The sequence below is a fragment of the Falco punctatus genome, assembly GCF_963210335.1.
Source record: "Falco punctatus genome assembly, chromosome: 5".
Classification (NCBI taxonomy): domain Eukaryota; kingdom Metazoa; phylum Chordata; class Aves; order Falconiformes; family Falconidae; genus Falco; species Falco punctatus.
This window is the reverse complement of record NC_137584.1, coordinates 84,944,958-84,962,239: the sequence shown is the minus strand read 5'-3', so window position 1 is coordinate 84,962,239 and position 17,282 is coordinate 84,944,958. Positions and strand designations below refer to the sequence as shown.

Below are 17,282 nucleotides of genomic sequence, written 5' to 3'. Positions count from 1 at the left end.
CAGCAACAGGAGACTTGCTTTTCACATAGTGAAAAAACCCATCTTTTCTAGTGCTTGGTGTATCTGAAGAATAACAGATTCTTGAGGTCATATTTTGCACTTCCACTTATGACACTCTGTAGGGTACATTAGCCTCTGGACAGCTAGGAATGTCTCTTGATGTGCTAGATTAGACAGGGAATAACGCAACCCAGCAGGTTAGAGCTTGTTTGCCTCATCCCAGTATCTTTCAGGCTCCAAGGCTGTAAGCATGTGCATCCAATTCAGTCACACACACAGCCTGCCTTCAGGAAAAGTGCGCTTTGAAAGAAAAATGTTATCAATCGGGCTGATTGGTTTGGGGCTCTTCAATTAGGACTGGGGGAAGGGGCTGTTATTGGTTGAGCAGATCAAAACTGATAGAATTAATTCTGGATTGCAAATAGGAATTAAGCATGTGGTCTAAAATGGAAGCCCTAAGTCATAGGTTTCAATCATTAACCTCCTAGTCAGGGACACTGAAAGCCCGGAGGAAAAGTCTGCAATTCTGTTAAGTGTGAACTTGATGCCAATTAGTTGGTAGGCTCTGGTCTGTCACTAGAACTGGCTACTGTTTTCTGTAAATGGCAATCCCCATGTGCATCTTTTAATGGCTCTCTAAAGGAGTTTTAAATTAAATGTAAAGCTAATTCCAAAAGGGAAGTCATGTACATGTGGCCAAAAGCCTGTCTGATTTAAGTGATCAGCAGTTAAAACTATACTATACCTTTTAAAGTTCATGTAAAAGTATTAGCTGCTTCATATATTAACAAACTATAATAGCCAAATCTCTCTCATACTCTATCATACTTCTGTGCTTTTCTGTATTTTCCTGATTTTCACTTACTCTTTTTTGGTGTTTTTTTTTTTTTTTTTATGCTGGATTTCTGACCCCCAAACCACCTGGCATTCACTGTCTGGCAAAAGATGAAGTAAAAGTATGCTGCCTTATCGATTTTAAAGATAGTTACAGTAAACATCTTGTTCCACAAATATTTAGTCATGGAGGGCAACCAAACAAGTTGGGAAAGCATTGATTATACTGTATAAACAGCACTTAACGATTCAAAATACGAACTACAAATGCCAACATGAAACGGATACAAACAATTCACTAGGAGTAACATTTCTTTCCCTAATCTAAGTGCAGTGCCATGAAGTATTTGTGTTAGACAGATGTTGCCAGTAGGAATGGAAATGTTTTACTGTATCGAGTAGCATTCTTATGAAGTTCAACTTAATGCAATTTGCTGCATGTTCAGAACTGATGCAGATGCCGCTGTTTATGCATGCTGACTTGGCCTATTTGTAATATACCGTACACTTCACAAAATACCATTTGGAGTGGCAAAGGGGACGCAGAGTACAGGGTAGGTGTTTCAAGTCCATACCTAGTCTATTGCTGGGCACTCCATTAAAGTGATTACATTCATGAATGAATGTACCATAACACATCAATTGGTGGAAAACTCTAGAGAACAAAAAGCGAATTTAAAAAGGTCAAGAAAGCAAATGATCAGGATGATGCAGTTTCCTTCCTCCTCACTCCCCACCCACAGGCGTGTTGAGTTTTGGTAACAATGGCTTTTGCTTTTCTTCTCTCAGATTTTCATACTTATCTTTGCTTTCTGAAAAATAAAATGAGTAAAAGAAAGCAGAAAATTGAGTAAATATTAAACCCCCTCACAGAAATATGAAAAGCACAGAAAGACGTAGGCTAACGCTCAGTTCTACTTACTGCAGAACTGACTTCAGAAATAAATTTCCTTTGAAGCTTGAACTGAAATAGACTGCAGCTACACAATGCTTTTGAAGTAGTTTTGTTCGCTTTCCTTTTCACTCTATCAAATTTTCAGTAACACTGAAAGTCCCAGTTTCAGTGCAACTAATAATGAAAATGACACAGGAACAATTAAACCTATGGTGGTTCTCTAAAAAAGAAAAAAATTTACAAAAATCCATCACTGTCTTTACATTTGGCAAGATATAGGTGAGACAGAGAAATTCAAATCAGTGTTAGTTGGGTGTGATTTTTTGTTTGTTTGTTTGTTTGTTTTTTAAATAACATCTTGCTCTGGTTTAAAATAAAATTGATAAAATAAAACCTACTTTATCATTCCTAACCAAGCCGTTACTCCATTTACATTTCTTATGGCACTAATCACAGCCAGCTCTCCCTAAATATTCAGAATAGGAAACAATAAATGCAATGCTATTTTGTCCTGTGTCAGATTATACTAGTTAGAATATAGTAAATTACCACTTGCTTCATTTCAAGGGTGTGTCACAGTAACGTAGCCGTGACTACAAAGCACAAAAGAATTAAATCATGGCTGGTGGGGGGCAGACAGGGACATGGACACATGAAAAATATCTTCTGTTATAGTATTTTACAAATAGAATCGATGGGTAATTTCCACATGTATAATTTAAATGTGAGCTGCCAGACTAATTTTTCACTAGAGGAGTGTTTATTTTCTGTAAAATCAGTCATGATCCTAGCAATGCTTAGACAATTATAGTGGAAAAGTTTCACTGAATAATGAGGATTACTCCTCTACTATCACTGAAGTTATTTAGCGGTTTTCAGAAGAATGGCAAGTATTATCTTTTTCTAGGGTTTCTATTCCAAACAAATCCAGATCAGTGCAACAGGAGCCATTAGTATTGGGTACAAGGATCCAACCTGAAAGATGTCTACCTATCACAATTCTTCCTTACATTTTGTAACTGTAGAAAAGAGAGCGGAAACAGACTGAATAAACTTGAAGACTGGAAACGCCTTTCTGCCTTCTAGGTGCATCCCACAGGAAAACTGGGATGCAGGGAGTTTGGTAGGGTGGGCAGTCAGATGCTGCTGTTGCTTGTGCTACATCTGTTTTGTCGAGCAATATTTATAGGCAGCATTCAAGTTTGTTCATCTAACACCTTTTGTGGAAATGTTAAACATTCACAATAAAACAGAGCGAAAACCTAGATCAATAATAACATATCTTTAAAGTGCAAAGAGAAAAGAAAAGGTAGAATGAGTGATGGGAACAGAAATATTGCTACAATTTTTACTTACAATTCCAGAGTCATGTTTTGGTCTTATATTATATAGCGACTTCCCCTTTTTCTGCCTGCAGACCTCCTCTGCTTCTTTAACTCTGAAGAGACAAAATTTATAAATATACCTTTAGGCCAAAGCCATTTCCAAAGTGCAGTATATAACTTAGAAATTTAGGCCTAAGGAAACAACATGGATAACATTCTTCCCCATATTTTCCTTAGCATGCTCCACAAAATAGCACTTGCTCCGTGTGGCTGGTGTGCCGTGCTGTCAGACTCCGGCGCTTACAAGGACAGGCATCATCAATGGTATCATCAATTCTAGTTACAAAAGCAATCAGGACTTGCTGTAGATGAAGATTCAGATGTATCAGGATTTAAAATACACTGGACTACATGAAATGTACCTTTCCAAGCACTCATACCTAGTGCTGCTAAGAAAGCTCCTTTTCTTTTTATGACTGTTTAAAAAAAAATAATAAAAAGTCATTCTTAATCTGTTCCTGACCTCAGTACTTCAGCCACAGTTTGAACAAACTGTCTCACCAACCTGTCTTCTCTTTCACCCAATTTTGTTTGCATTTAAAATGGCAAAATAGATTAACCTAGATTTCCAGTCTTCACACTCTAACTTAAAATAAAAAAGGAAGATTACCATGGAACGTGATGTTACCAAGTGACATGTTGCATGTCACTGCACCCATGTCTCTACCCGAAGCTGAGGGTGAGCAGCAAGGCTTGCGTGACCGCTTGGGGTGAACCCACTGGGGCTGCTTGTGTGTAAAGGGAGGAAGAGGTTCCAAAAGTGAGGGTCCACTTCTTAGGGCTTCCTGACTTGGCCAGCAGGGCCAAATCAGCGCCTTGTGAAATGCCACCAAATACCACGTTTTCAATGCCATAAATGTCCTTTTTATCACACAGGTAGGGAGCAAACTGTGAAAGGCAGAGGGCTATACTGACTGGGAGCCTGCCAGAAACAGTCTGCTGGGCTCAATGGCACACTGTAAAATGTTTCTTTACCATTTTTACTTGTTTTGTAGATCAACCTTACAAACACACATGGTTGAAACACTGATAATACACATTTAAGTTATGAATTTTCTGAGCTTCAAAGGCTTACATAAAACCTTTGTATATTATGGCATTAAATGGTGTGAGAGGTGTAATTTTTTTAACGAGATATGAGAATATAATTTATAAATAAAAAAGCAGAAAATAAAAAATGTAAATCCCATGTTGGCTTGCTCTTGCCAACAATATAGACTTCAGATGGCACTTACTCTGCCTTTTCATCATTATCCAACAGTGAAAAAAAAGAAACAACAGTAAAATGATATTGAAGAAATGATATATCCTTGGCTGGTTCCTTGCAGTTCACCTCCAGACCACTTGCACGTCTGCTATTTCACTGAGGCTACACAGGGCAATGTGAGAATCAGACTTCGTGTTACTATTATTTTAAAATATTTTTTGTGTGTGTGGTAAGGGCCAGATTTTGAAAATAAGACTCCAGCTGGGTCTGCTAAGCACATTAAAAAAAAATCGCCTTCACATTCATCTTTCCTTTATCCAGCTTCACCAGACACACCTCATTCTTTTCATAAGTTTCAAATTTATACTTTCAAAAATTAATTTAAACGTCCATTCTTTTCCAGCACTTCCAACAAGCTGCTCTCTTCATTTGATGGCCTTATATTTTATTAACGTAGGAGGACATTTACGTGCACAGGTGGGGGGTGAAAAGGCTTTGAAACCTATTCTTTTCAAGCTGTAACACTTTCTGTCTGACTGCAAATCAGATAGATTGCCGCGCCATAATATAGAACAAAAATGTCACACAGCCAATTCACCTTTAAAACATATTTAAATAGATTCAGTAAAAGTGGCAGCCAAAACGTGGTGATAGCTTTAAATAGAAGCTTATGGGAGCGATACAGAATGCAGTACAATTCAAAGACATTTTCCTTTTCCTAAAACACCACCTTTTCTTCTGCTTTGTGTCTACTTACATCTGAAGGAAGAAAAGTATCTGTGACATTGATCTTCCCGCGGTCTTTTCCAAAGTCAGACACATTCCAGCCCATCAAAAGCCACTTTTACAAAGTCAGATATAAAATAGCTTGTCTATCCTACAATTTCCTTTTTTTCCAAATACAACTATAGCTGGCTCCCTTCACTGGTAGGCATAATTTAAATAAAAAAAAAAGAAATGTTACTTAGAAGCAAATTAGTATCAAAATCCTGAGGACTCTACAAGTACTGTTGAGGTTATCCAAATGACTTTTATAGAAGCGATGTAATATATGCAGGTATTCTGACTACTCATCATGCAAATGACAGCATATGTAACATACAAAAATATTTACCAAACCAGTTCACACAGGTCCAGATGTTATTCTCAGGAAATGTCAGGGAATCTTTAGTTCCAGTCTTTGTCCCATCTAAATACCTCCCCCTTCCAGGATAGATTACCCACTGCTTGCCTAACATACCAGGCCATGAGACAGCTCAGCTCTCTGTGGGACTCACGTTAATTCAAAACAAAAATCCTCCTACAGGACGGCACCGTTGGTGAGGCAGCAATAGGGCTTGTTTTCTGAAAAGCAGGCCCCGTTGAGTGTCACTGCCAGCGTCACATCCCCCAGGGTTCTGCTTCTGGTAGAGACATAGCTGTTTGGAGAAAGGCTGTCTCCGCTCCAAACAGCAACGTGCTGATACCAACGCCACTCCATGAGGAGGTCAGAACTTCTGTGTCCCTTTGATTGCGCTTGAAAAAGCGATCCGCAGCCTGCAGGCTGCTCAGTGACAACCTCGGGCTTGTGCTACCCATTTTTCTGGGATTATGTAAGAGGTTCTGGTCTCACTAGCATGGTTGCGGTCCTCAAGTTTCTGGGAGCTTTTGTGAAATTCCTTGGAGTTTGAGCCTATTTATTCATACCAACGGGAATGCAGAAGATGAGAAGTATTACTCCCTAATGCACTTAAGATGAAGCCGAGAGCTAGCAGCCGCTCAGTTCCAGTTCCAACCATATCACTGACTCACTGTGTGGGTTTGGGACAGCTCGTTGTCTCTTGGCCCCCATCCTGCTCTCTGTGCAGGAAGATTCAAGATGTTGGATAGAGCCTCACTGAAGCAGATATGACCTATATGTGTGCTTCTTCAGCAAAAAATGTCCTTAGAAATATAAAGATAGCATGCAACAGGCTCGTTGTTAGGAGGCTTGGTTTATGACCGTGTTAAAACTGGAAGCACAGAGAACTGTATAAATCTACAGCTCTTACAAATCTACAGCTCTTATCTATGAAAGAAAAGTTGCCAGACTGGTGAAATATAGAGACAAAGGCAATCATTGGCTTTCCCCAGTGCTAAATCATAAACCAGCAGAAGAGGTATCAATTTCTACAGTGCACAAGTGTGTTTTCTGAAGACAGATCATTCAACTAAATTAGGATTTCAATAAACATAAAATTAAAATAACCTAATCCTACTGGAAGAGCCAAAGGGTATGTTTTGATATGAACATCAGTACTATTTAAACTACAAGGTCTAGAAAAGCAGATAAAAGGTTACCTTTGAAGGAAGGGCAATAGTTTTAATTCAGTCTGAAAATAACTTAATTGCCACTGGTAATTTTTTGACAAATTCTTTGGGTTTTCTCCACTGGCCCTGAATGAGTCTTCATCTTCCCATCCATGAAACTAGAAAGGTTTTGGCAAAATCACCTTGGTTCTGTCAACTCATGCCTAGTCATATACTCACAGAGACAAATTCCTCCATACATTCCTCCATACATTTCTCTTGCTCAGGCTTTTCCTGCAGTACTTCCCACCAACTTCAGTGAGACCCTGATCACTGTGGAGGCGCAAGATACTACCCTGAGACCAAAAGGTGCAAAAATTGTATGAACGCTAGTGGTTGTATCGGGAAGACTGGGTTAACTATCCAGCTGTGGTGAGTTCTTAAAGCTCCATGAAGAAATTAATGGATCTAATTCAATACTGGGAGGAAGGAAGAGGATGTCTGGAGAAAACAAGACAAGGGCTATGAATCTGTGAGCCTCCCAACAGTTACAAAAAAAGTTCCTAGCAAAGGAGTAGGGATTCAGTTGTCAGGTCCTATGTAGAAAGATAGGATGCCACCAGGGAGGCTGTGGAAAAAGAGTCTGAGGAAGGTGGGTATTCCTTACCTCCTGAGAATTATGACCCTTAGGCAAAGGCAGGCATGTGTATAGATTGATTTCTCAAGATCTGTTTTCACTTAAACTATTTAATTCTATGCTAATACTTTCTGTTATAGAGGCTCTTCAGCCCCTTTATAGAGCCATTACTCTCAAGTACAACCAAATACTCAGAAGCAGGACACATGCTCAAGGCATGATCTCAGAATGGTTAGGATGGAGGTGACAAGGGACATGGTGTGCTCTTGATGAAGCCAGGTGGTACAGTTAACTTGGTAAGTGTGATGGGAAAAATTTGCAGGCTTGCACTGTGGTAAGCTTCTTTGCTAGACTGATGCTCAAACTATCTGACTTCACACTTTTCAAGTGCTTCTCAAACTCTCTTTCAGTAAACTGACTTTGTTCTTTTGCTATCAACCCCTGTCTCATCTCATATCAGTTCTTGAAGTGAGCGTATCATTTTGATAGAAAAGATAACATCAACAGCATTACCTTTAGCAATTTTTGCCTCTTACTACCTTTCCCAAGTAATTTCTTGATTTTGGCTCAATGAGAACATAATCCTACAAAAAATAGTCTCAGCCTAGAGAAGCAAAAAGTTGCTTAACTCTTACTGTAGTAATCTGAAGAGCAGAGGTATTAACAGTAGTGGACCAAACATCAGGCCCAGGGCCGATTTTATAAACACTTATTAAGAGTGTTCAGACAAAAATGAACTAAAGAGACAAACTTATCTCCTTAAATATATAAATTTAGCTAAAGCATAGCCTGAATTTTTTCAGAAAGAATATACTTTGAAACTGCCCCAACAATAAGAAAACATGTAGGGAACCTAAAACAGTGGGCAATCCATGGGTCAGCTATAAAAAGAAATACTCTACAAGTGAATGAACAGCAGGTCACTTACAGAGCCCAAGAATTAAGGTCTAGAAATTTGCTAAAGATTCAGAGAGTCTACTAATTTTCACCCATAACAAAGGAGGTAGTTTCTTATCTCCATCATAATAAAAACTCTTCTCCAGCCCTTTCACCTCCTCTACCTCATATTTATTGTTTGACAAACATATACAAGCTATGCTTAAGTTGAAAGACTGTCCATAAGATGAATAAGCAAGTTACAGTTTGGCTCACACACAGGAAAAAGAAAGCAGCCATCCTTACAAATCCGAAGGACAGAGAATCTTTATCTACCTTCCAGACCAGAAGCCAACCTGGACACAACCTTATCAAGGCTTAGAGACTTTCTGTCATCATTCAATCCACTCAGGGGGGAGCCACTTCCCTGCCACTAAAGATTAATAATTTTGTCTGAAGTATCTGTGGCAGACAGATTCATTTCCTACCGGCTCCATCTAGGCTTGCTAGCCTTGCGCTTCACTCGCGAGCACTACGACATGACAAATGTAAGCACGGTGAGGCGGCTGGAAGGTTATATGCCTTAGGTACTAAAGCTGCTCACAAAAACTTCCACAATAAACTCCTAGATATTACTTTTACAGTGTGACAGTATAGTTCATGCAACCCAAAAGATAATTTTCTGCAGTGATTCTGTATTTTTAACATAAAACAAAGCTGAGGTCAATACTCCGTATACTACTAAGTGCTTGTTGTCAGATAAATAAAAGGGGTGTTGCCAAAATATTTTATGTAGGGCTCATATGTGTCTGGGTTGGAGATAACTTGTGTATACTGATAATAGTACCTTTACAAATCAAAACAAATAGAAAAAACCTCAGCAAAAATAGCAAGTGCCAGACACCTTTAAGACTTCAAAAGCAGAAAGCTTTAAAACTCCTGCTTTGAAAATTCTTCTAGAACCATGTGGCTATGTTTTATTCTTTAACCCAGTTACTGAAATATTGAAATAAATTTTTGCTAAAGAGTTTCTCTTTAGTGAAAAAAACAGAACGGAAAATTGCAATTCCCAACATAAAAGTAGAGCAAAAAATGTAGAGCTTATCCCGCCAATAGGGTTAAAGCGATGACACAGATATGATTCAGCAACTGACTGCAAAGACTTTATACAGATAAGAAGCACATTGTAATGTACTTGGTTCCGTCAAGCTGACTGATGAAACCTAACCTTTGCTAACCAACAAAGAGATTAGGTATTAGACTATCTTGACATCCCTGCCAGCTCCTTGCATGGTTGCTTCAAGGCCTACAAGGCAGACAATGGCTGGCTGAAAGACACAGAGATTAATCATACCTTGGCTCGGAGGACCAAGGACAAATAGATTAAAATGTTTTAATCTGGCCACTTATAACACAGAGACTGATCTGCAGCAGAACCCTGAATAAGATCCCTCCTATGTCAACAGTTTAGAGCAGACTTTGGGGAATGTATTTTAGATTTTCTTCATGTGCATCCTGTCAAATGGGCCTAAAATAAGGCTTTGAGGCCAATTGAAATCAAAGCCAACTGAAATGAAAACGAGACCTTCCCATTTGCAGAGTCCTACTGTAATCCACAACACACTTCAAAATATTCTGAAAGAATTCCAGTTCAGAAGTATTTGGTTCTATCTGACAATTATATTCTTGGTGATCTAGGGATTCTGCTCTTATCTGCGTGGAGATATGCAGATGTGCCCAAGGACAAAAAAGGATGTTGTGCTTAAATGTTCTAAAGATTATAACTTTAGCATTAAAGAAAATTTCACCTTGAAAATGTAAAAAAATGAAACTGTTACGGATGGCTATGGTTCTAATAAGATGCAAACGTGCATAAGCCACTTAAACCCACTTCCTGACTTCTGCCATCAAATTCATATTTCTTTTTCTCATCAAAGTGGCCAGTATTTCAGACTATACCTGGCTACCTTCAGGCAAAATAGAAATCACTTTCCTACAGACCACATATGAAAATTGAGGTTCCTCAAAGAAAAGATAGTCATCACCTTCCATTGTTTTTCTTGGAACTGAAGCCAGGTTGCTCTCAAAGAAGCTGGCTGCATTCTGGGCTATTTGGTTAGGAAATTCAACAGGAAATGATAAGGGACGGGAACAAGACTGGAGGTGAGGTAAAACTAGCAACATAAGCAGCAAGCAAAAGAAAGGAAACTTGTGAGTGAACGGAAATGTGAAACTATGTGTTAGCTGTAAAACATTTTTAAGCAGCAGATGGCATAAAAGGAGGAAAAAATGCAACGTGTAAAAAAGAATGAGAAAAGTCTCACTACACAGTCTACATGGAGAAATAGACTGTTTTAAAGTGGATATGGACACCTACCCTGGACAGAGGGGTTGCTACATTGGGTATACTGGGGCTACTACTTTGGATAATTGAAAACTGTAAGACTGGCAGTACAAGCAAAAATGAGAATTGAGTGAATAGAAGAGACAGCTGGAAGGAAAAGACAAAAAGGTAGAAGTCATCTGGAGAGCCACAGAATTAGAGAACTCCAGTGCAGGAGATGGGGAAAATAAGAGGCCTTCAACTTTGCTGCATTAGGTGAAAACAGTCATATCAAAAGGTGCCCACACATAACTACATAGTGACTCAGAATGACTGCAGACACAGTGAGGCTTTTTCCCAAAAATGTGAAACCCCCCCCCCCCCGCTGTTAGCATGTGCCCTTTACTCATACCAGAAAACATGCACACAGCTGAGCACTTACACTTAATGGATGTTGTCATTATTATGCCAACTTTATGCACTGGTTTGGCAAACTCTCAATAATCAAGGAATCTAACGTCTTCAGCAGTTAGGGATCAGCCTGGGTTACAGCAGATTTTAAGTCTTTGAGACTTAAGTCTTCTATATGGTAGGAATCACCATATCCCATCTCACTACACCTTGAACTGTCACACCTAGTTTGATTTTACAGCCATGAGAACAGGCTGCAAACTTCATTATGAGATGATGACTGGTATCTATCTCCTTTTTTGCACAACACATACTAGGATGCAATGTAATGTACCAGTATAATACACCACCATCACTGGGTAAGTAAAGAAGACACTTCTGCAAAGCCCTTCTGCTGTTTATGTGGGTGCATTCTGGAATCTGATGTCATCCAAGTCACAAAAACTAGGAAAGACCACAGATTTGGAATTAGTTTTACTAGATCCTTCACTTTGTTCAAGTTTACTATTTGTACATACCAGCTGGCTAACAGTTGCAGATGGAACTATTTGTTCCTGCCTTACAAAACACATTATTACTTAAAAATGTTAAACTAAGGTATTTAAAAGTAATTTCCACCAAAGATGTGGATTGAGAAACTTATCTCCAAATGCTTTTATTTTTCCCGAACTTTTCCCTCAAAAGCAATGCTAAGAATGAAAGTTACTGCTCTCCTCTCCTAACCAAAATATGATGGTATTTTCATTGAAAAAAGGACTAATTGCTGAAAGTACACAGGGAAGAAAAGAGAAAAGTACTGCTATGTTGAGCAACCCCTCTCAGCTGGACAGAAATGTGTCTCTTTTAAGGCACTGCCTCAAAGGACTGTTCCTAGCTCTGAACCTTTGGTGTGTTTGGGCTTCTTTTAAGAAGATTTTTTCCAACGCCTGTAACAGTATTTTCCGATCAGAAAGCTATTTAAGTTAAAATTTTGAAATATGCTCAAAAAATGGAAGAACTTTCTAATTATTCAATTCAAAGTCAAGTAAGCTGCATTCTGTTTTGAAATGTCATTAAGAGCCGTAAAACTAAGCCTACCGGTATGCAATTCAGTCTATTAAAGAGCAATAAAGACATTCAGATTAAAGTTCCTAAGTCAGAAAATATATCTACCCATAGCTACTTACTAACATACTGCTCGGAGCTCTTAGCTGGCATTACACCAGCATGCCAAGCAAAGTGACCCCGCTAAACATACTCCACATTTTCATCATTTCCCTCTCACGTTGCCACTCCATATACAATTTTCTTCTCTTTCCTTCCAATCTCCAGGTTTCTTTGCAAGTGTGTATTCCCATGTCCCCCGATTTCTCACTCTCAAGTCTGACTCACTGGTTCCTATTATAAGCGTTAACAAAATATCCCTTAAATTACTCTGTGAGGACGTTGCTCGTGCTATGGGATTTAATGCCCTCCTCTGCAAGCAGCAGTGGCAGCTTACCAACATGCTCCTCACTGTGCAACGTACAGATATCCAATGCCAGACTGTAAATTGCTCAACAGCAAGTTTTAAATCATCCTGCCGAGGAGTCTGTAGGGAGACATACCAGTCTTTCTGCAGAGGGAGATCAATGAGCTGTGGAGACACACTGGCCAGGAATCTCCCTTTCATCTAGATATACACAGTGTGACACACCAGGTGCCAGCTTAACTGCTATTCTTAGGGGAACGGGCAACTTTCACATTTGAGACATGAGTGCATTTTTTTGAGTTTATAGATTATTTTTAATGTGTCAAAGATTTATCGTGGGAGTTAAAGGGTGGAATAAAGTCAGCCAAAAGAAATTCTCAAGTTTAGCATGATGCAAGATACCAGGGACTTACAGAATTTTACCATCGTGTTGATCCTGCCTATGAACTCTCCTCTGCTGGCATCCCTGACACAGTCAGTCCCTGTTCAGTGACATGCCTCTCCATAAAGCCAAGGGCCAGGCTGAGATTATGAGCAATATATAGCTTGTGTATACACTTACAGGGCACCTATAGCTGTCCCTTCCTCCCCATCAGCCCCCTGCCTCCCAACACAACTTTCTTTCCCCTGTTTAGATAAATCTTTGCAAGGCTGCAGCAGACTATCTGAAGAAACAGAAACATGTCCAGAACTGGAGTGGGCAAGGAGTGTCAGCAGCTCACTTGTACCCAGAGAAAGGGAAGGTGGAACTGTGGCCCTACAAACATCTTTCTGCCTTACTAATGACCTGTTTCCACTAAGATCTGAACCGGCATCTAAGGCCTAATGATATTGATATTAACCTTTGACAGCAATGGAACTTTTCTTTAAAACATAAAAACCTGCAAGGACTGGCATCTTTCTGTTACTGCAACGAGCCAGGGTGTATTTCATGGCCGGAAAGAAAAGATGAAGTTTTAGTCCTAAAGATGGATCATTGCTGACCACATCAATATGAGGTTTTCTGATAAATAACTGTAATTTTAGCTACCAAGGATTTGCAAATTCTGTATTTGATTGCCACAGCCAGCAGTTGCTTAGCTTTTCCTTTTTTTTTTTTTTTTTTTTTTCCTTTTTAATTTATCATAACATTTCAAGACTTCCCTCTGAAGGGTTATATTAGGTGTTGCCTCATGAGCACTTTTACCTTTTCATTCCTAGGACGTGATATCTTTCCTTGGTTCCTAGGAAAGCAGTAGGTTCTAGGCAACAGTTCTGAAGGCCTGTGCTGGATGTCAAGAAAAATTAGAATACTTCTTGTTCTAACAGAAGTGCTAGACTGGAATACTGCGCTTAACATTGAATATCTCTACCTCAGAAATATAAAGAAACTGGGATGGGGGTGAAATAAAGACAAACTAATGAGAACAGAGTTAATGTATTTACAAGTCAGTTTGTATGAGACACTTGCTCTCACTAAGAAGGGAAAAAAAAAGGTATTTGAATATTGGTGGTGTGACACTGTAAGAGTTTTACTAAGAAGGTGAGACTTTTGCATAGCTGTCACTGCAGCTGTGCATTATCTGACAATACGTATTCAGAGAGCAACGTGCATCTCAGGGTACGCAGTGCCTGAAATACATGTCTGGACCATGAATATGCTGAACAGGAAGCTTGCAAAGTTCAAAATCATACTCTTGTTTTTTCAAACAACATTGAAAAAATATTAGGGGAAATATGTCAGCTCTTCTTGGCTTTCTTGCCAATCACATGCAAAGTGCAAGCCCACTGACAGATGCCTTTCAAGAGTTTTGAAAGTATGAATGAAAAGCATAGACTACCAGGGATACATTTAATAAATGATGTAAGGACAATGATAGCAACATTTAAAAGCTCAAAACATGCCCTCTTTAGGTTTAGTTATGGTTTTCCTTTTCTTTCTTTTTTGTTGTTTGTTTGTTTTTAAAGTTGCTTAATCAGAAAGATGTTCTATTACATTGAAAATTTTCACTTAAAAGGATACATACACTTAAAAGGATAGCCATAGCTTCAGAAATTTCAACCTGCACAAAATTTTAGAACTTTAAAAAAACCCAGATAACAATTTCTATTGGCCCTGACTACAGTGTGACCACAAAAACAGTACCGTTCAGAAAACCTTTTGGCAGACCTGTGCTTTCACTGTAATTTTCAGGTGCATTTTTCTTTTTATTGCTACTGAATTTAACAGTTTGTCATGCATAATTTTCTCTACAGCTGGCATTTTCCAGTTCTGCTTTATTTCAAGTGAGAGAACTGAGTGAAAGCAGTAGAAAACTTCAGAAAAATTAATTTGTTTTTAACGTTGCACCATTTTTATTTTTTTTTATTTCTTCATCTTCTTGTAAGGAAATATGAAGTCTGACACTTCAGTGTTTATCTTTTGCATATAAATGCCTGGCAAACCAATATACAAGTTGAAATGCCAAGTGAAAAGTGTTTAAAATAAGAACTGGCTGACTGCTTTCTTTAAAACATACACTTTTAATCTATTGGTAACAAAAAGTAGTACTACGTTAGGAAATACCATCTATGAAAAGCCCTTGGGTAAATTATTGTAAAACAGTGTGACTCATATTTGCAGAGACTAAATAAAGAACAGCCTCTATTAACAGTCCATATGGAAAATGGGATATAAAATATTCTAGAAACATTGCCCACAGCATAAAAGTTTATTAAACTAAACACTGAAGTGGAGGGAGAAGATGCAAAAAAACCCTCTAAAACCACCAAGGGGTGAGAAAGAAAGATGATCAAACTAAAAAAGAAAAGGGAATACAGTTATACATTTAATAAATTAATTATGATAATTAAGGTATAGTTCATGAGGCAGCAACCTAGTAAATAATTCACCAAAGGTGGCATGCTGCAATCCTTTACAAAGAAAACTCTCACTGTATCTGTCACTTGATTTTGCTACCAAAGAAAAAATACAGAAAGTTACTTCGACCACTAACATTCTAGCCTACTCTTCAACTTTAGCAACAGGAAAACTTTCAAGAACATCAGCTAGAGGGGAAGATCTGGTTTCTTGAAATAATATTTTTTATTTCAGTGGCAATAGACAGATTTCAGGTTTCTGTCACCTACGGATCTGTTGATCTAGATTGAGATTCTGGAAACCATCATGTTGTACATTCTTATACTTTTGGGCAACACCCGTTTTTACATCAAGATGTTTCTCTGATTTCTCGATACCAAGACACTTTCACATCACATCATCTTGTCTTGCACTAAAGAAAAGGGGAAATGTAAAAAACAAGAAAAAAAGCCTGAAGGACAACTTCAGATACTAGGTTGAACTATGACTGGAAGCAAAATATTTTCTGTGTAAAGGCTTGATAAGACAGTTGTTTTACCAAAGATTCTTCATTTTGGGGAAGATAATTTGTCTTTCTTAGGAAATTGTTACGCTTACTGCCAACTTGGCCAAAATACTTTAATTCCTAAAAGGCAATGCAGAGAGTTTGACTTTGTCAGATCTGAAACAGCACTGTGCCAAACCTTCCTGAGAGGTGAGCACAAACCAAGACACCAAAGGTTTCCAAAGCCTAAACCCTGCCTCAGCTGAACAAACAAAACCTAGAGAGGAAGGTTTAAACTTGATGAGACAAGTAACATTTAAAATTCAAAACAAAAATCTACCCATGTTTTTTGGGATGGATGATTTTCAGTCTTAATCTCTAGGGACTTCCTGGACTGTGGTTATGGGGTCCTGTCTGTCCCCCTGGGAATGTCTCCTTCAACCCATCAGCTCCAAGTCTGAGTTTGGGTCTCTTTGCTGTTCTTCCTGGGGGTCTCCATGTTCCCTCTCCCACTGCAGGTCCTTTGTCATTGTCCTTTCCCTCCCGTCACATCCTGCACCTAGAGCCATTTTGTAGGTTGTACATGTTCAGTTCCTTTCTGGCTAAAAACACCCTTGTCCTGGGAAGGGCCGTCTGGCAGCCACTTTTTTTCCTCTGCTGCTTCAACACTTCCTCTTAGCATACACATGTGCTGAACTGAAAGAGAATTAAATGATTGTATCGCAAACCCATTCTTCTCTTCAGCTTCAGATGTATAGGAAAAGCCGGAGGAAGAGGTTTTGTGCTTATTTAGTTAATGCCTTTTAAAGAAAAATATTTTGCAACATGAACCCTCTGGAGTAATTTTGTTTGTTTGTTTTTAGAAAAATAGCCTAGCATTTTGGAAACGAAAGGACATTTTTCTTATATCCTGTTCTATAAAAAAATACAGGATTAAATTAACCTGTATTAGGTTGGCAGCTAAATCCCTTCATAGGAAACCATAGTATTTAAATGTCAACTCAATTCCAAAGAGACATACTTAATTACATAAAATTAAGTCAGATAGTCAGTAAAATGAAATAGATCCCTGGAGAGCTGCTGTACTGTGCTAACATTTGCACCACGCTCTTGCAATAGAGGAAGAATGCAGTTTTCTTAACTGTGAGACTGCTCGTTCCAAAATGTATCCACTTATACTAAACATATACAGTATACGGAGCATTAATCATATAGCCACCTAAGGAAAGTTTTCAATAGCTTCCTTAACCAGTAATCTGATGTCTGTGACAATTGCATAGAGTGAGCACTCTTGAAAAAGAGGCCTGTTCTTGTCCATTTACCTACAAATGTACTCAAATCAATAACTTAATGATCATAAAGCTTCAAACCTATGCAGGCTCAGAAGTAGCTTCATTATCTGTACACCAAGGTCACTCAAGTTGCTAACAGATGCAAGATTATACAACAGTGTTTACAGTTTCCATGTTTGTATTTGTTTAATTTGTCCTTATATGGCATTTATTACTTTCTAAACAACTAATTAGTTCTTGGCATAATTTTTATAAACAGAGGGTGACCACAATGCAAGACCTGCTTGCAGAGGAAAGCAAACTTCATAGCTCTTCTAATACATGAGCCAGGCACTATGGCTAATTTTTCAAAACTACTGTCTCATTTCCTTATGCCATATA

At 38.5% G+C, this 17,282-nt stretch overlaps 1 protein-coding gene across 1 annotated transcript in view; it reads right to left on the bottom strand.

The window, feature by feature from the left end:
• Nucleotides 1-854: 854 nt before the first annotated feature.
• Nucleotides 855-17,282, bottom strand: part of FMN2 (formin 2) — a 165,684-nt gene continuing 149,256 nt past the window's right edge. Inside the window, exon 18 of the mRNA XM_080389778.1 lies at nucleotides 855-3,167. Coding sequence (XP_080245904.1) covers nucleotides 3,014-3,167 — 154 coding nt within the window. The 3' untranslated portion in view covers nucleotides 855-3,013. The remainder of the gene's footprint in view (nucleotides 3,168-17,282) is intronic.